Genomic DNA, 21253 nt, shown 5'->3' with positions numbered 1-21253 from the left:
TGAAGGATTCTCACTGACACTGGTGTATTAAATACAATAGAAGGTCTGTTAGCAGGAGAAGAAATACACTAACTCTGCATTTGAGGAGTTTATAACTACCTTCTCTAATGAGATAGGCCATTATTTGAAACAATTTGGAAGCAAAAACAAAATAAAATGCATGAATATGCAATATGAACTTTTGTACAAAATGTTGATAAAATGCAGTTAATGAATCCAATAGGGTGAGTTAATCAGAACATATTTCATATACAAAGAAGATCAATCATGACCTGGATTGAAAAGGACTTAATAGATATGAAGATGAATAACTTGTCAGGAAAAAAAGAGCAATTGTTGAGCTTGTTGTAGGAGTCCTAGAAATAATCATTTTATGGAAATAATTATTATTATTATTATCATCACCACCATTATTAATTATAACATTGAAGTTCATAACCAGATTGCTCTGGGTAAAGACTCTTCAAGAAACTCTTGAAGAGTTTGAATCTTGAATCTACATACTTAAAGAAGAATCTAGGAAAGTGCCTACTCAAATAAGGTCATGGGTCCTTATATTATTTAACTAGCATAGTTGCTATATATTATGGTTTGTGATCTTAACATTTTGTGATGCGATGTGCAAAGTGCACAGAATTTGGAATGAGAGGACTAGGGCTGGAATCCAGCCCTTTTTAACATTTATTTCCTATACCACTTACTTATCTGTTTCTTATCTTGAGCAAGTCATTTAACCTCTCTGGGCCTCAGTTTCCTTATCTGTAAAATAAAGAGATTGGACTAGACCACCTCCAAGGTCCCATCCACCTTTAAATATATGATTATCTGATTATATTACCTTATGTCCTATGATGGCTTACAACCTAATCCAATTCACCAAGCACTTTTAAGTGCCTGTTATATACAAGACAGTTATATTATTGGAATTTGGCTTTTTCTTTTGAAAATAAGAGCCACTAAATGCTGTTATTTTAAACTTAATGATTTTTTTTTTGCTTTGTATTTTAATTTTTTGACATTTTATTTAATCAGATTTTGATTTTAATGTTGTCTCTTATGTGTTATGTGTTTTCTAGAGAGCATTAGCACCTCCAGATGTTCACCACGAGAGACTACTACTTGTTTCTGTGCTTGGGTTTGTTGTAAACCTAATAGGAATATTTGCTTTCCAACATGGAGGTCATGGACATTCACATGGCTCTGGTATGATGGTTAGAGCCTTTTTTCCTTTTTCCTTCATTTCTAGGCTGTTTGTGAAAGATGAATAATTTTGATAACTTATGTAATGGTTTTTATACAAAGCTAAATATTGGTAAAGAATAAATATTGAACATAGAGTCATAGGACCTCAGAGGTCAGCTAGTCCAACCCATATCTAAATAATATCCTTGCTACATATTCCTCTTTTTGTCTTCAGTAATGGGGAGCTCAACTATCTTAGAGGACACCCTAGTCCACAAGTGGTTTATTACTTGTTAGAAGGTTTTTCCTTCCTTCTATTAAAGTGTAATTTATTCAACTAAAATGTTGCATTTTTTGGCCATGTTAAGTTAATGGCTTTTTTTTTTTTTTTTTTTTTTTTTTACTGAAACTTACATTTATTCTACTCTTGTGTCAGAAGAGTATAGTAGTTAGGATTACAATTGAGTACTTTAGCTTTTTAAGTAGGGCTGCTGTTGAAGGCCTGCCTACACTCTCACCTGTTCCTATTCAGTGGAAAACTGATACACCAGTGTGGGTAGAACAGTGGCCCTTAACAATAAAATTCAGCCTCAGTAGATATTGTGCAAGAGCAACTTGACCGACACTTACAACCTTCTCTAAGTCCTTGGAATTCCCCCATTATTTGTTGTAAGATTAAAAAGATTAAATCAATCATGCTGAATTTTGAGAGCTATTAATCACCATGCTAAACTAGATAAGCATTGTCTCATCAATTCTACTGATTTAATACCTTGTAAGAATCCTTGTTTTAGAGTTCTGGCCCATAACAGAAGAATTTGGAGTAGTTTTATTATAAAAGATTAGCTGAAATTTATGATTGAATAGAATATATTATTCAGACTCTAACTTGATAGTACAGTGAAACAACTAAAACAAAACAGTCAACATATAGGATTGAGATCTGTCTGAGAGGTATTTTTTAACAAAGTTATTTCAATTTGGTACTAAAAAAAGGGGGAATTAACCAGTGTTAATTTTGTGAAATTTTGAGGTTAGATTAGTTCAATTTTAAGTTCCTAGCTCTAAATCCTATTCTCCTAGCCCATTAATTTAGGTTTTTTCCTAAAATTGAATTGTTTATTCAAGCCACTTAAACTTTCTGAGCCTTGGTTTCCTCATTGTTAAAATCGGGGTGATAAAACGCGTAGTATCTCATCACGGAGTTGCTGTGAGGCTCGAGTAAGATAATACCTGTAAACTTTAAAGTGCTATAAAAATGACAGTTATTAATCACTGAGGTGGTTAGTGAAAAGGATTCCTCTCATCCAACTCTTATGAGAAACATAATTAAAGATGTTATCCCCATTTTACAGATGGAGAAGCTGAGGCTCAGAGACTGACTTGCCCAAAGCCACACAGCTACTAAATAGCACAGCCAGAATTTTAATCCGGGTTTCCCTAACTCCAAGTCCAATTCTTTATCCACTAGTTCCCTGCACTCTAAGCCCCTCACTTTTTTGTGGGATTTGGGGGAGGAAGAGTCATTTTGACAAGCTATGCATATGCAGTGAGCTCACTCTCTGAGGGACCAAGGCAGGTATATATAGTATCTAAGCAGAAGTGCTCTGCCTGTCTTATTTTGAAGCAGCAGCAATAGTATCTGAGTCTAGGCTCTTCCCTTCTTGTGTGTGTGCTAAGAGGGAAGCTGGATTTTGGTTTTTAATTCAGTTATAACTGGAAAAACTATGATGGTAAGCTGCCCATGGAACCTAAGAAGTCATTAAACTTCTTATTTCAGGGAGGAAAAGCCATATTTCTTTTCAATTTGGTAAAGCAGCATTCAGACTTATTTAGTTTCTTCCCCTAAAGGTCTTCTGTGAGGCTTCATAATGTGGAGGTGCTCTGGATTCTAGATGGCAAAAGAAGTGAAGAAAATCTCTGAGGGCAGGCCTGGTGTCCAGCTGGGTTCAGAGAGAGGCTCACTGTAAAGAATTTTGAGTTATAGGAACTCGAGAACCACAAAGATAGAAAGGGTCTTAGAGGCCATCTAGTTTAGACTAAGTGAAAAAGGCTTCCTTCTGTAACATACCTAACAAATAATCATCTAGCCTTGGCTTACAACGCTGCAATGGTGTGACAACTCTTTATGTGCTTAAAGATAGCTGTTAATTTAGTCGGTCAGATTACCTGACTCTTTATGCAGTTTGACTAGGGCAGAATAAAGCTGGACTGTCAGTATGGAGATTGACATATGACACTGACACAATATTTTTCTGACTGTTGAAACATAAATCACATTTGATTTCTCTGCGCGTATCCCACTCTTGACTCACATCAATCTTTCAGTTCAATAAAACCCTTGTATCCTTTTCAGACATACTGCTCTTCAAGTAGATTTCTTCTATTTTGTATATTAGAAATGGCCCTTTTGAGCCCAGATACAAAATTTTTCAATATCCTTATTGAATTTTGACCCAATGATGTGGGCTTCCAAGTGTTTTTTGAATACTGATTATGTCGTAAAAAAGTTAAATAAACAATACTGATCCCAGGGACCCTCCACTGGAGGTTTCCCTCTAAATTGACATCAAGCCACTGCTAACTACTCTTTGGGTCTTGCTGTTCAATTAATTTTAAATTTATTTAATTTTTATTTCCTTCCTTGTCCTCATCTCTTCCTTCCCTTACCCCCCAGTAGTTTGAGAGCTTTAACAACTGCTTTGCTAAAATCTAGGTATAGAGTAGCATCTGTTTGACTTATCAGTTTTCTATCTCTGATTAGAAAGGATATGTATTGTCCAGAATGCCCTGTTCTTAAGAAGCTGTACCTTTTCTTAGTGATCATTGCTTCCAGATAGAAATGTTCATTTACCATTCTTTTAGTCATAAATGCCAGAATTTAGTTAGAAATCAAATTTATCCACAGCTATGTTTTCATTATTGGGAAAAATAGATATTTTATATGTGCCAGAAACTGTGCACATATATACACTGGAGATACAAATAATAAAAAAGATAAATCCAGCCCTCAAGGAGCTTAGTTTAATAAGTGAAGACAGTACACAAAAGAAAGCTAAAAAGGGGTGGGGAAACTTCTTTAGGTACATAGGTTTTGAATAGAAATCAAGTTGAACAATGGATGATAAATGCTGTTAGCTAGAAATATCTAATTTGGGAAGAGTTTATTGTTTAATACTCCAGTGAGAATGGAGGGGCCACTTGGAGTTCCTAAAGAAGTGATTCAAAGCTCAATCAAGTTTCATGATAATGAGATTTCAGATGATGAGTTTTTAATGGAATCGGCTGCACTCACAGAGGGAGTACCTATACTAACAAAATTGCAGGTCCTCAGATTATTATTCACTTATTGTAAATTAGGCATTTTCAGAAATATGTTATCCACTGTATTACTCAACAGTGGTTAAATGCATTTCTAAATCTCCTTTATACTAAAATTTCAATTTACTTATATATAGCAGGATTTTGTACCACTATGTACTTTCCAAGTTACAAATTTATTTTAGCTCTGACCACTCCCAAATATTTCTCATTCTCAGCATAAATTCATGATTGATAATAGAAGCATAAATGAAAAACAAAAAGACTTCATTCTAGTTTGAATTTTACTATGTCATACAGTATGACTTTGGATAACTATTCTGACTCTTGCTATCTACAAAATGAAGAGATTGTACTTGCTTATCTTTAAAGTACCCCTTGACCATAACTTTAATTTTAATTTTTTTTTTTTTTGGAAAAGTCTAGAAGTTATCATTTGTAACTGCTAAAAACAATGCATAAAATAAGCAAAATTAAAACAAGTGATGTGCTATATATTGAAAATATTTTTCCTAATTTAAGTTCTTCTTAGTATGATCAAGTCATGTCTCTTTTTCTTTGAACACAGTTGTCCTGATAGTTGTCTTTAAGGAACAATTGGACTTTGCTTTTCTTTGTTTTATTTTTATTCCCAATGATCTTTGGTATAGTAAAGCAGTGTACACAATGCACAATTATACCTCACCTATGAATAGAAACTTCAAAGGGAAGAATCAATAAAGACAAGTACATGTGCACCCACAGATGTATATGTAAATTTGTATATGCATAAAGGTACATATGCATTTGTAGATAAGATTAAGTGTGCCTACATTTATTCTTACCTATTAAGATTACTATAACATATTAAGATATAATATTTCATCTTATTTCATGAGGTGCTGAATTAGTTTTATTTGAATTTTGTTAGCTTATATCAAGGGTAAACATTCAATTTTTTTAATATGCTCTATGTTTAGAATTTTTTAATATCTAATACAAATATTACTAAATATATTTGTCATTATTATAATTCATATATATTTACAAATATATTCTATAAAGTAGTGCTTTAATTAATGAAACTTCTGAAAATAAAGCTTTTACCAATGGTAAACTCTATGTATTTAATGTTCTGGAAATGAAACTACTGAAGTTCTATACTGATAATCCTCTACTTTTGAAAATGAGAGAGGAAAATGCATTGTCTCATTTCCTTTTTGAGAAGGAAGGAGCTTTTGATCATTATAATTATGTAGTGTTCATTTTTGTTTTATTTTTCTCATTTACATTATCGTAGCCATTGTATATGTTGTTTTTCTGTTTCCACTTATTTCACTTTGTTTCAGTCCATGAGTTATTCCATGTTTTTATGCGTTCTTCATATTGATAATTTCTTATGTTGTAATTTTATTACATTTCATTTATGCACCACAATTTGGTTTAATCATTCCCTAGTCTGGAGGCTCCAACTTCTTGGTTCCATTTTTTTGCTAGCACAAGAAGTCTTTCTGTGAGCATTTTGATGTATGTGAGATCTTTGTCTTATCATGGGAAAAGTTGCTAAAATATATTTTTTTCCCTAGGACTGTTAAGAGTAGTATGGGGCCCTTTATCACAGCAAGATCTCTGGAATATAAAGTACTTGTAGTACTAACGTAGATCAGCTAATTTTGACTCATTCTTTGCCAAAACCTTAGTGAATTAAATGCTGAACTTGGAGTCAGAAAGCTTCTTGCCTCTGGCATTCACTAGCTCTCTTGACTTCAGCAAAGTGACTTTATCTCCCTTCTCTGTGCCTGTTTCCTCATTTGTAAAATAAGAAGGTGGGTCTTTTGGCCTTTAACATCCCTCACTCCTTTAAATTTATCACCCCCAAGATTTACATATATTTTATCTTTTCTGGAACATTTGCTGTTACTTTATTTTTTAAAAATATTATTTAAGAAAAACATAATTTTCCCTTTATTAGTAATGATTTGAAATGCATCCACATCACTTATATTATTTTTATTCATGGCAATGAAATCTTAGGGCTGTATTATTGGAATGCCTCAGTGGTATTAATGTGTGGAATTTATATTTTAACCTATTTTTAATCATTCTTTGCTCTAAACTACGTTATTATTATTTTTTTCTTGTAGGGCATGGACATAGTCATTCTCTCTTTAATGGTGCACTTGATCATGGACATGGACATGGCGATCATGGCCATGGTCATGGAGACCATGGTCATAGTCATGAATTAAAACATGATACACATAGTCATGATCATGGACACGGACACTTTGATTGTCATGGTGAGTACCATATGAGCACATTCAGACATAGACTCTTAAGTACAAGTAAAAGACAAGGATCAATTGTCTCTTCCAAATGGGCTGTCAGCTTTGTTCCCTAAGAGTCTCTCACTTGGCCTTTACAAAGGTAAAAAAGTAGCATAAAACACAGGATTTGGTCTGATTTCTCAAGTTGCAGGTAGTGATAAAATAGTGCGATTTAAATAAATGTGATAATGATAGTTAAGTTTTTAGTAAAATCATGTGATGCATTTTTGTTTTTTCAATTGCCAGTATTTGACACAGACTTTTAAAAATGCAATAGTGATTTAAAATTTTTAGAAACATACATTTACTTTAATATTTTGTAGTAGATTTTTTTTTTATGAACTACAACTAAATGCAACAGCTCACTTTGGAAGGCAATTTATTTGGGGATATAATGTAGTTTGGCTTGATCTCTAAGGTTTGTGTGTTGATTATGAAATGAAAACAATTTGTTTATTGTATTTTAGAAAGCATGCTTTTTGTAAGTATTAAAATATTTTTAAATTAAAAATTTGTTAGTTGCCATTAAGTTTTCATTTTTGGTAGTATATTAATCCAAAACGTTTTTCCAAGATAAATATAGTAATTTCATTTGTTTTGGGGGATGCTTGAAACCTTAATAATTACATTTATCAATTTTAAAAGAGAATCATAAATAAGAGTCAGAACTATACTTGTATACATTTCATATTGATTTCAACCTTTCCTATCATAATTTAGCAATTGCTGAAAAACACATGAAAGGTAGTTTTAACTTTTCAGTTTTTTTGTTTTTGTTTTTTTAGGGGGAAGGAATCTTCATTTCTGGTGCTTAAAAAATTAGTACATTAAAAATGATGCATGTTGCAATAATGGGAATTTGTTTTTAGTTTAAAATATGTTAAAATTATTATTTCATACTACAAAAGATAAGTAATTTAATCAATTCATTGTCTTTCCCACCCATGCAATTGGAAGCACCTTCATGATTTAGTAGGTAATTTCATGAGTTGTTTTGACCAAAAATACTGATGTGGTATCCATCTGAGGATCGAGCCTTTCTGAATTTAACTAGATTACTTAGGTAAGAGTTACAGAATTTGTTGCTGAGATTTTACTTCCTTAAAACACTCTAGCTTGGCTGCATGAGTTTGTGACTTGTTGATGTGGCCTTTGAGCTTTGAAGGTTATTTCCATGCCATAGTGGTCCTGGATGTCCCAGAGTAGAATGTTAATTAAGTGAGGGGATTTAAAAAAAAAAATTTTTTTTAATGAACTAAGGAACTGAGTGGTTTCTATATCTAACAATCAGATGTGACTTTTTGTTAGTGTATAATTAGCAATCTCTTCTCTTAACATTAAAAATGAATTTTCAACTGATGTTATTTTAATCTTCTGGGTTTTGTTACACAGGATGATCCAAAAATCTTAATGCCTTTTAAAGCTTGACATTTTTGTGATATTTTTGTGACAGCTGGATATACAACATGTTTTTCAAAAACAAACACTTCCCTCCCACCCCCACCCCAACCCCCAAAATAAATCCCTTGCTATTTGCAGTAACTTGCTTTTTACCTTATAGTTCCTTTGGTAACATTGTATGGAGCATGCCATTTATTTATTTGTATATTTATTTTGATCAAGCAGCATTTTAGGCAACTCCAACATTGTTAAAAGATCTTAAGATTCACATTTGGACAGAGATTGTTCAGGGAATGCACTGTTGTTCTTAATTGTCTTTGTTGAATTTTAGAGTTTAGTGTCCTTGTTTAGCACTGGTTCAAGTTCGTTACTATTTCAAAGGAAAGTGTTATTATATAACTGTCCTTTTTAATTTAGGTTTTAAAATTTAAATAAAAAAAGATTGTTCAGTAAAGAACAAATCTCTCAGTTTTTTTTTTTCTTCTACTGTGGAAGAGATAGAAATTTATATTCTTTGTAAAATTTACAGATTATGATTTAAAAAAAAAAAAGTCAGGTTGTTTTATGGGGGAAAAATGTAGCCTCTGTAACAGCTTCCTACCCTTCCTTGGACCAGTACTTGAGGAACTGGGAATATTTTGAGGAGAGCACTTTGAACAAATGAAAGTTCATATATTAAAACAGGCTAATTCTTTTGAGCAGGGCAAAAGTAAGATCTTGACTTCAAAGACTATTTGACATACTATTACTTGAGGGCATCCATTACAAAGACAACTCACAAAGGCCTATCTTATATAATTTGGAAGAGTTGTGTGCTGCATTAGGGGAAGTCATGTCCACAGTGATGAAAACACAGATTTTAACGTATTGAGTAACATTCAGATTATGATGAAGTGGCAGGCAGGAGTTATGCATGCTTTGTGGATCATCTCTGCAAGCTTTATATCTAAGCCTCAGTTCCTTGTCTGTAAACATGAGACAACTTGTACTGCCTACTTCATATAGTGACTGAGAAATAGAGTGTAAAAGGCTATATAAATATGAGCTGTCATTTTAACTGATCAAGAGCTAGTTTTAATGGTATCCTCATTTGCAAGATCTATCATATAGATCATGTCTGTTGTCTTTTCCAGACTGATGAAGAAAAAAAAAATCTTAAGCTGGTAGCTCTTCTTTATAGAAAACTGCAATTTTGGTTTGATGCCATGTTCATAACTGCCACTTCAACAATGGCATCAAGACATATCAGATAACTGCCATTTGGAAAACCTCAGGCCAGCAATTATGAATCTCAAGCAAGCTTCTTCATAAATTGTACAAGTATAGAGACTTGTAGCTCTAATTCTAAATTCAGCTTAGCGATGGTATTGATAATAATTGGCAATTGTGGTTCTGATTTGATTTGAAATTAATTTGACCACCATTTCAAAACACTATTCCTTCTGTATATTTTTCTGCATGTTTTTAGGTAGCCATTCACCAAATTTCTTTGAAAGTTCTAATAAAAAATAATGGTAGTTTAACATATATTGGATTACTTGCCATCTGGGAGAGGAAGCGGGGATTAGAAGACAAGGTTATGCAAGGGTTAATGTTGAACTATCCATGCATATGTTTTGAAAAATAAAAAGCTTTAATAAAGAAAAAAAAAGTGAAAAAAATAATGGTGGTTCTCTCCCTTGCTTGATTAATGAATTTTTACAACAGTGTTATTTTGCTAAATGTCTGAAAAATTTTGAAAAAAATCTATTCTGCATCCTTCATACAAATTGACATTGCCTTTGTATTTATCTCTAGACTAATCAAGATTATTATTTTTAGTAATGGAAATATTAAAATTAATTTGCAAATCTACAAAATGATGTTAAATTTTATAGATGTATCAGAATGAAAATTAGTTAGTTTCATTTCGGAATCAGTTTAAATGGGGAAAAAAAATATTCCATGTTAACTTGACAAAAATTCTTTACAGATGGTTCCTCAATTAAAGGAACAACAGGACCCAGCAGACAGATCTTACAAGGTAGGAGAAATTTGTACTTGTTTTTCAGTTTTTCTCTTAATTTTTTATATAGTAATATAATCTGTTGTTAATCTTTCATGGAAAACTAACAACATTATTTGTATTGACAAAATTCTAAACTTTTTAAAAAGTAGTTGTAAAATGAGGAGGTTGGGTTCCCTTTTAGTTTTAAGGTTCTATACATTCTATGTATTATGCTTCTAATTATGTAGCTTTATTGAATAATTTAGCAAATATGCTTTTGATAGTCACTGCCGTCATTTCAGTTCAATATTCAAAAACACCATTTCTTCAAATATTTTAAACAATATGGTCATTTGATTAATATCTACAGTTATGATAATTGCTGAGAAATATAGCTGAGTGGTAATGTAATGTCTAGAAGTAGCTGTATAGCTTACTCTGTTCATTATTGGATTTTGAGTTAGAAAGACCTGAATTCAAATTCTGCCTCTCTCATGTGTTAGTTGTGTGACCTCTGACAAGTTACTTAAGCTTTCTCACACTCTTCTTTCTTATCTATGATATAGTAATAATAGTAGCACCTACCTCCCAGGATTATTAGGAAAACCAAATGAGATAATATGTGTAAAGCATTTGACAAATTTGAAAGTGTTCTCTTTATATATACTATTAATATTGAAATAATTTTTATTTACAATTTTAGGGTGTACCTAATTTTTACAAAATGAAATAAAAGTATTATTCATAGATTACCTGTCCTTCAAAATAATAAGTACAAAATTGTATGCACTTTAATGTGAGGCCTTTTCAGAAATACATTATAAAACTTTTATTGATCATAATAAGTTATGGTTCAAGAAACTATGCTAACTTTCCGTTTGGGAGCATGTACTAATATGTAATATCTGTTCTCCATCATTATTCATCTTTAATCATGGTTCCATACTTCTATACTTTTTTTACCTTACTTAATCAATTCCTTCTGACACCAAATCAGCCTCATTTTTATTATACTTTTCCTTCTCATTCTCTCCACAAAATTCTAGAATTAACCCTCACATTAAACTTCTCTCTTGCATCTGGCAATTTATAGTTGCAGTTTATTTTTAGGAAACTTAATAAGTTTTTTATCCGGTGCACCGTTACAGAGGTATGTAGAATTAGTATAAAAGAACTTTTGCTGAAATATCTTGTAATGAATGATGCATATTTGTTACACAAAGTCAAATTTACTTTATATTTGCTAATAATTTATTTTACCTTGGTAACTCACTTTTTGATTAGGGTGGTGGTGGATTTCAAACAAATTTTACTATTATTATTATTCTAAATTTAATACCGCAATTGACCTGTATTTTCCAGGTATGCACTAATTGGCAGGTAGTCTGAGATGGCTCAGAAGTATAGAACCTGAATTACAGGGATAACCTGTAACTTGATTTGGGTAATCTACAAAGATCACAGTTTACATATTTATTACAAAAACTTAATTTCATTTTAAAAAAATATATAGAGCATTTTCAATATGCTTATTGATTTTCTAGGTTTTAAGGTAAAATTTCAACAAGTGAAGTTTGAAATACTGTATACAGATTGAATATGATTGATTTCCCCCGTGTTTTTTCCCTTTCTTAAATGGAATTTAGAAACTTACAAAAGGTTGTATAATTCTGACATGTTAAAATATATATATATATGTGTGTGTGTGTGTGTATATATATATATATATATCATTCAAGGGAATGACTTATATGGTTTATTCAGAAGTTTTCCAATTAAAGATTCCGGGTCTCCTCCCTCTCCCCCCCCAATAATGCCTACTAGACTAGTTTCAATTTTCAAAATATCCACTAAACATATATAGTGGTCTAAGAATACAAATCATTGTGGTTTGGGAACCTCTAAACCACTGTGGTATGTTTTCTGTGGTTCTCTTCTATGTCATTCAAAAGATCTGATTTTAATCCGATATAGCTATCCTAACCATATTTGGTTGACATCTTTAATTCTTTACTGTCTGAACTAAGTATGTTAAAGAAACTCTAAAATATTTTCTTTAAAAACATTTTGGATCTTGCATAGTCTTTATTATGCAACATTTTTCTCTTTAACTCCTTTGAAGTAGTCATATAGAAATCCATTTTTAATAGGCATATCTTTATGGAAACCCAAATCAAGGATTTCTATTTATTGATTGTATCATGTATTGTTTGGAATAAATTCTACTTGAGCAGAAAAAAAATTTATATATTTCTATAGAATTTCTATATTTAGGTTTGTCTAGTGTTTTGTCATTTTATTCAGGCAATTAAATCTTTATTTCAGTAATTAAAATTCATTGTAATTCTTCTATAGTTTTTGTCTGTTGAACAGTAAAAACAAAACAAAACAACGCCCCGCCCCCAAGTATTCATAAAATGGACAAATAACATTATTTTGTAGTAGTTTTTAACCAGTGAGGTGATTTGAAAAATTATTGAAAATATAAATCATCTATAAGGTCCAGATGAAGTTGGCATTATATTTTCCATAATGGTAGATGGCATTATATTTACCATATTTTTTTTACCAATAATGTAATGAGCTTATGTATGTCACATGCAAAGAGTTAGAGTATCTTTTGATGATTATATTTTGCAGTGAAATAAAATCTGGTTTATCTTTAACCTGTTCATTGCTTTCATTGTTTGCCAGAATATCATATTCAAAAAAAAAGTGAAAAAAAGTTGTTGTATTATTTTAAATTTAAGTTAAAAATATCATGATGGAACTGTGGCAGAACTATATTTTAAACTTAGTTCTTAGATTTGCTAAAAGTTTTTTGGTCATTTCATTTATTCATTGGCAAATAGAAGGCTTAAATTTTAAAGTTTTTTAAAATAACTCAAACATGGCTGCATCTTATAAATATGAAACTTAAACCCATATTATTGAGCTTAAGCTGAATTGATAACTTTAAGTGTAAGAAACTCTAATATAATTTCTATAGGACCCCCATTTCAAGATAAGGAAAATTATATGGCAGAAGTAGTTGTCATTAAGGTTTATATGTTAATTTACCAGCAGAGGGCTCTGTGTACCCATTTTTGGGGGGGCATTATACTTAACATTGACTTTTAAAGCATATTCGATTTTCTTTTTTGGGATGGACTTACAGCATAATGAATTTTTATAAAGGAATTATATTACATTTTAAACACATACAGAAATTTGTAGAAGGTTTTTTTAAAAATAAGTATTGAAAATTAGATTATTATGTAAGCTTATCAAAATAACTTTGACTTACAGATATCAAAATTTCCGACTGATTTAGTCAAGTAAAAACAATCTTTTTTTTTTTTAGCAATGAATTACTTATTTTATTTTAAAATAATTTATTTATCTAGTAATGATTTTTTATTTACCATTTTGAAATATTTTAATGTGATTTTTGTTTAGTTTTTTTTTCAGACAGAATAAATAAAAGCCTCCCCAAGAATACTCTGAAAGACACTAAGAGAAACAGATAGATATTATGTAGCCACTTGAGTGTTTTGTAGCTTTCTTTAGAAGACTTGATTTTGATAAAAATCCATTAGTTTTGTTACTTTTTTAATTTTCAAAATATTAATTTGATTCTAATTATGCTTTCTTGTAGGTGTATTTTTACACATTCTAGCAGACACATTAGGAAGTGTTGGTGTAATTGCATCTGCCATCATGATGCAAAACTTTGGTCTGATGATAGCAGATCCCATTTGTTCAATCCTTATTGCCATACTTATAGTTGTAAGGTAAGTGTTTGTCCTATGTTCTCAAAAGGAAATGTGTGTGTGTGGAGGGGGAGGAGGGGAGAGGAGAAAGACTTCCAACAGAGCATTTCAATCTTAGCCCTAATATGTGAGCTACTGAGTTTGTTTTCTTTTAGTCTTTAACCATTTTCTCCATCAATTCTTTTTATTTTTTTATTTGTCTGTTTTGTTCTAGTCTGTTTTAGCCACTTATTTCTTGTTGGAAGGAGGGATATTGTTTAATTTCTTCTGTTAACTTAAATTTGTGGTTGTCATTTTATTTAATTCATCAAGAGATTAGCAGGGCATTACAAATGGGAGGTATGTAGGTTTATGTGATAACAGGAAACTAATAGAATGTCTAAAATACGTAAAAGTCCATCCTCAAATTTAAGGCAGAAGTTTTGTGTGTGTGTGTGTGTGTGTGTGTGTGTGTGTGTGCAACAACCTCTTTGGCAGTCTGGTGAAACCTAGGAATCCCTTCTTAACATACAATTTTCTTATAATATATAAACTAAATTATGTAATATTACAAAAGAAATCAAAAGTTAGTGAAAATAGGACTTAATTTTTTTCCCCAGTCAAGTTCATGGGCCCCCAGAGTTGAATTCCAGATTAAAAACCTCAATCACTATTAAATATTGAAGGGGGGTAACTAGTTGTTATAGTAGATAGAGCACTAGTCCTGAAGTCAGGAGGATCTGAGTTCAAATTTGGACTCAGACACTTAACACTTTCTAGCTGTGTGACCCTGGGCAAGTCACTTAATCCTGATTGCCTTAGCAAAAAAAAAAAAAAAAAAAATGTGTATATATGTATATGTATGTATGTGTATACATACATATACACACACACACACACACACACACACATATATATATATATATATATGGTACTCTGTCATTAAAGATGATTCTTAAAACTACTGACTGCACTATAGTTTAATTATTTTTAAGCTTAGCATATCATTAGATATACTTGATTCATGGTATTAAGTACATTTGACTCATAGTTTTTTCTTTTGAATAATTTGTTGCCATGTACCCTTTTTTTTTGGATTATCATATTTTTACATGTTATACATTTCCCTATTTTTTGCCTTTTTGTCTCATATAAATGTTATTCTCATTCATGATATTGTCATCGAAATATTTTTTCTTCATAACAAGAGCTGAAATTGCTTTTTAAGAAGTATAAATTACAGGGCATCTGAGTGGTGCAGTGGATAGAGTGCCAGCCTTGGAATCGGGAGGACTGGAGTTTAAATCTGGCTTTGAGTACTTACTAGCTTTGTAACCCTGGCAAGTCATTTTTTTAAAAAGTCTACATTTTTTAGAAAGATAGTATTAAATAGGCAGAATATAAGAGCTGAATGTAAGTATATAATAATGAATTTTAAATAGCAGGTACTTTCTTATATTGAAGTGATCTGGGAAGAGAAAAAATAATATTATTTATTATAACACTGACTACTTAAAAAATTTGAATGAGAATATACCTTTTCTATTTTTACTTCATATTCTAAATAATTTAAATTTAATGGAGGAAAAATATATTAGCTTTGAAATTGAAGAGTGGAATAAATGTAATAAGTTTTCCATTTTTCATAAATTTAAATATATGTATATATGCATGCATACAATATAAATTTTTATAATTTGGATAGATGACACTTTTTAGATGTGTAGAGGTTGTTGTTATGAAGTGTATAGAGTCATGTGATTACTTCCATCTTAATTCTCTATTTACTGAAATTGCTGAAATACATATGGCAATGAGAAATTCCAATTTTGATTTCCTTCATTTCTGAGTAAGAACCTTCATCTCCTAATCTTTTTCTCTGATGAAAAAAACAAAACCGCTTTGAATTTTTTATAGAATCAAATTTAGTTTAGATTTGATTAAATCTGTTTAAGCCCAGATACAAATAACTATGTCATGTCAGAAAGGCTTGCTTTTAATAACAATCCTATTGCAAAAGAAGTTGAAGTTCATTTTCCATAAATTGTATTTTCTTTATTGGTTATTAATATGTATTCCATGATGTTCTTTTGAAAAACTTTTAATCCAATTAACATCTATTAAGCATCTACTATGTGCAGGGCATTGTTGTAGGTGCTGAGGATTCAGTGACAAAGAACAATAGTTCCTGTCCTCAAGGCCTTATATTCTACCAGAGATGGAGAATAGAACATGTTAATAGATAAATTAAGTAAAGGCAGAATGTGTTGTGGGCACATGATGAATCTAGTCCAGATTGTTGGAGAGCTGTTTGAGAAATGTTGAGAGAACATTTTCATTTGTGGCATCAGGGATGACCTTCCTGGGTTGGTGGCACTTGAACTGAATCCTGAAAAAAAGAAGATTCTGAAAAGTAGAATGTAAAAGAAAGGATATAAGACTGCTGGACTCCTGCTAGAAGTGGAAGATGGCATACCAATTTTAGAGAATATAGCTAGTAAACTACTTTGACAGAAACATATAGAATACTCAAAAGGGGTTAATATTAAATTGTTGGAAACATTTAAATTGATTTAATATTTTTAGTTAATGTAAGACATTTCTTAAGTGCCTGCTGTGTATCACGCAACTATGTGAGACTTTAGGAAGATAAAGATAAAAATCTAAAATGATTTTTTCAAGATCTTAGATTTTGTTGAGAAAAAACAATATAATGTGTATAAAGAAATTGAATACAAGGTGTAGGTAATGTAAATCTAAAATATATCCTGGGAGAAAGAAATGACTTTGTATAGGAGATGGCAACTGAATTAATGCTTTAAGGATGCTGCTTTAAACTATGCTCAAAAAGTTATCAAACTGTGCATATCCTTTGATCCAGCAGTGTTCCTACTGGGCTTATACCCCAAAGAGATACTAAAGAAGGGAAAGGGACCTGTATGTGCCAAAATGTTTGTGGCAGCCCTGTTTGTAGTGGCTAGAAGCTGAAAAATGAATGGATGCCCATCAATTGGACAATAGTTGAGTAAATTGTGGTATATGAAAGTTATAGAATATTATTGTTCTGTAAGAAATGACCAGCAGGATGAATACAGAGAGGACTGGCGAGACTTACATGAACTGATGTTAAGTGAAATGAGCAGAACCAGGAGATCATTATATACCGCAACAACGATACTGTTTGAGGATGTATTCTGATGGAAGTGGATCTCTTCGATAAAGAGAGCTAATTCAGTTTCAATTGATCAAGGATGGACAGAAGCAGCTACACCCAGAGAAAGAACACTGGGAAATGAATATAAACTGCTTGCATTTTTGTTTTTCTTCCCGGGTTATTTATATCTTCTGAATCCAATTCTCCCTGTGCAACAAGAGAACTGTTAGGTTCTGCACACATATATTGTATCTAGGATATACTGTAACCTATTTAACATGTAAAGGACTGCTTGCCATCTGGGGGAGAGGGTGGAGGGAGAGAAGGGAAAAATTGGAAAAGAAGTGAGTGCAAGGGATAATGCTGTAAAAAATTATCCTGGCATGGATTCTGTCAATAAAAAGTTATTAATTAAAAAAAAAAAAGGATGCTGCTTTAGAAATATCACTTGGCAGCTTTATGGAGAATGGACTGGAAACAGGTAGACAATTAGAAGCAGTTGTGATTTTCCAGGTGAGAGATGATAAGTGCTGGAACTAGGATGGTACCTGGGTTATCTATCTGGCTGTTTCTTTACTAGTTTACTTTATTTTTTTCATTTGTTAGCGTTGTTTTAATATTTAATTACTAACAATATTTAGCTTATTCTGGTTATCATTAAAGAAACTGATTACATAAAACCTTATAGAAATATAATCTATGTAGATTTTTTTTATTTTTTAATTTAAATTTTTATTTTTCCCCAATTATATGTGAAGATAGTTTCCAACATTCATCTTAATATGGTGTTGAACCCCAAATTTTTCTCCCCCTTTCCCTCTCTCCTCCAAAGAGAAGGAGATATTGGTTATATATGTACAATCATGTTAAACATATTTCCACATAGTCATTTTGTGGGGGGAAAATGGAAAACCATGAGAAAGAAAAAAACAAAATAAAACAAAAATGAAAATAGTATGCCTCTATCTGCATTTAGACTCCATAGTTCTTTCTCTGGATGTGGATATCATTTTCCATCAGTAGTCTTTTTGAAATTGTCTTATAATCATTGTATTGCTGAGAATAGCTCAGTTTATCATAGTTGATCATTGCACTGTATTGCTGTTACTGTATACAATGTTCTGCTGGTTTTGCTCATTTCACTCAGCATCAGTTCACGTAAGTTCAGGTTTTTCTGAAATCCAGTCGCTCATCTGTCTTCCATTACATTCATATACCATAACTTCTTTGGTCATTCTCCAGTTGATTAGCATCCCTTCAGTTTCTAATTCTATACTACCATAAAAAGAACTGCTATAAATATTTTTGTACATGTGGATCTTTTCTCCTTTTTTAATGATCTCTTTGGATTACGGACCTAGCACTGGTATTACTAGATCAACAAATATGCAATTTTATAGATCTTTGGGCATAGGAAATGTATTTTGTTGCTAACAATCATTCCACTTATTTATATGTAAGTGAACACTTGCATTTTTTAAAATTTGTCTTTGATTCTTTCTTTATCTCGTTTAACTTCTAATTAACTGGAACTTGATATCTCTGATAATCCAAACTTGTAAGGATATCCTTTTTTTTCCTATTCCCTTAAACTCTTAAGATCAGGAAGCACAATTTCTGTTGATCCTTGTTCCATATTTCTACTTCATTCCCTTTGCTGCTGTCATTCACCAACATTTCTTGTAAGTTATCCTATATGATTATGTGACTCTCAGGTAACTCTTATTACCTGCCATCTCTAGGACATTCTTTTACTTTCTCATTAAGATGCAGCTTAATCTTCTTTCTATCCCATCTCCTGCAGTATGTTGTGAAGGACTTAGACTTCGAATTAAACTGTATCAATCAGTTAACTACCAATGATCCCATCACTTGAAATTATTTAATTTCCAAGGTCTTAAATTCTGAAATTGCCCTCTTTGATCATAATCTGCTAGTCTTGTACCTGCCCTATACCCTCACTTCCCCTAAACCTGCTTTCTGGTTTCATGCTTCCTCCTTATTTCACCAAGCCATCCTAATGTTATTCTGGCTTCTCTTCCCTCTTCACTCAGGCTTGTTTTAATAGTCAACTCTTTCAATAATGCCAAGACCTTGTCACAAAGCCTCTTTTATCATCTATTTTCTGTATTACTATTAGAGTAATTTTTCTTATGCATAGGTCTTATATATAATATATTTACATGCATATATGTAAAATGTTATATTGTATTATGTTATGTCATATTATATCATTCTTCTGCTCCCCAAACTTTAGTACTATCCATTGTGTAATCCCTCAAAAAAGTATCATATCCTTGGCCCAGAATTCAAAGTCTTTTATGATTTCCCTATACCTTGTATTTCTAGCTTTGCCTTACCGTATTCCCCTTCATATATTCCACATTATAGCCATGCTGGATTATATGCAGTACTCCAACCTCATTCTCCTGTCTCCCATCTTGCTTTGCTTATACTACTTCCAGTACATGGATTGAACTCCCATTCCATTCCTTCTCTCTGTCTTATTGAAAACTTATCTTTACCAAGTTACCAAGAAAACTCAAGTGCTACTACCTCTCTGTGAAACTTCCCAGATCCAGTAGCTAGGATGGATTTTTCTTAATTCGCATTGATTATGACATTTGGTTTGGCCATCCTCCCAGAATAAACTTGTAATTTTCTAAGGGGCTAATTTATGAAGGAAAAGATTATTTGTAGACTGACTTTGGGGTATTGGCCTCTCCCTTTGCTGCAAGTAAAGACCGAACGAACACTTATTGGTCAAGTTGTAGAAAAAGTTATCATATGTCCTATTCTCGTTGTTTTCTGAAGTTCTTTCTAACTCTGTGATTTTGTAATTCAGATTACAGCTATTTATCTACATGTTTTATATAAGCTAATAAATTGCAATTTATAATGAATTGTGTCTTTTAGGATGAGAATGCCAAACCTACCATGCAGGTAGTGGACACTTAATAAATGCTACATTGGTTTTGTCAGTATTTTCAGAGATGTTGAAAACCTGCTTTTCCTGTCAAGATAGATGTTAGTGTTTGGGGCTTTAGTTTTATTCTTTTTTTTTTTTTTTAGGTAATTGATGTGCCCAAAGTGTTAATTCAGAATTTGTTCTGCCAGATGGGAAAGCTATTAAAGCTTATTGTAATTTTACTGTTCTTTTCCTTATAGAGCTGATACTTTTAAAATAGACTTATGTATTGTTTTTGATGCATGCTAATAACAGGGACACCTATGTGATGGAAAATAAGAGATTAGATGCAGTATGCGGAAATGAGACTTGTTACTGATGTGGTATTTCTGAAACATTTGAGGGAATTAAAAAAAATCAGTTTAGAGCAGATTGCCATCTTGCAACATGTGTAGGGTTTTGTCAAACATCGTTATGAGTATCTTAAAGGAAAATTCTTACAACTAATAGAAAATCATTTTACTTTTTTTTAAAGGAAAGAAATATATTCATAACATTTTGTCAGTAAGGATTTTAAGTGGCTTTTTTGTTTCTGGATTTTTTGTTGGGGAGGAAGCCTCTAACTTTAGAGAGATATAAAGATGCTGATTCCAGAAGTGGTTGGTTATTGACTACTTTAAAGATGAAAAAGGAGTAAAGTGAATATGAATAATATGAATAATACAAAAAGTTATAATAACCTTAGTTTTTCATTTATGTTTAAAAGTGAATGTAGTTAATTGAGCATTTGGGACTAGATAATTCATGGTCTGAATAATCCAAGTATATAACTTAACATTTTTTATCAATCTAAATATAATATAAGTATTTTTTTCTATCAAATAACATATATCCAAACTGTTAAAGTTTTGAAGTTAGGAAGTATAGTATAGTGACTTTTCAGAATGGTTTTGGGTGTTGCCTAACGTAATTTCCTTTGTGGTTTACATTCAAAATATATTGTCATCTATGGATATCTTAATTCATTGGAGGGAAATAGGGGCAACATCCTTCCCAGTAATTCAATATGTTAATGGATTTTGGCATCAAAATTGTTTGTTGTCCTTTTTTCTTCTTTTGCTCTTCTTTGTAACCCTTTATTCTTAGCTCATTGCTTGACACATAATAGTCATTTCTTTATTTACTTATTCCTTGATGTAAGACATGTTATATATAAAATTGAGCATCATGGGAAACTAATTTCTACTATACTTCCTTCTAGTT

At 31.6% G+C, this 21253-nt stretch overlaps 1 protein-coding gene across 1 annotated transcript in view; it reads left to right on the top strand.

Annotated features, from left to right (window-relative positions):
• SLC30A7 (solute carrier family 30 member 7) overlaps positions 1–21253 on the top strand; it is an 85833-nt gene that overhangs the window by 37444 nt on the left and 27136 nt on the right. The window contains exons 5-8 of the mRNA XM_051993233.1: positions 1077–1203; positions 6627–6782; positions 10183–10233; positions 13835–13970. Coding sequence (XP_051849193.1) covers positions 1077–1203; positions 6627–6782; positions 10183–10233; positions 13835–13970 — 470 coding nt within the window. The remainder of the gene's footprint in view (positions 1–1076; positions 1204–6626; positions 6783–10182; positions 10234–13834; positions 13971–21253) is intronic.

This window comes from Antechinus flavipes, chromosome 4 (genome assembly GCF_016432865.1).
Source record: "Antechinus flavipes isolate AdamAnt ecotype Samford, QLD, Australia chromosome 4, AdamAnt_v2, whole genome shotgun sequence".
Taxonomy (NCBI): domain Eukaryota; kingdom Metazoa; phylum Chordata; class Mammalia; order Dasyuromorphia; family Dasyuridae; genus Antechinus; species Antechinus flavipes.
This window is presented reverse-complemented; position numbering and strand designations above follow the sequence as displayed.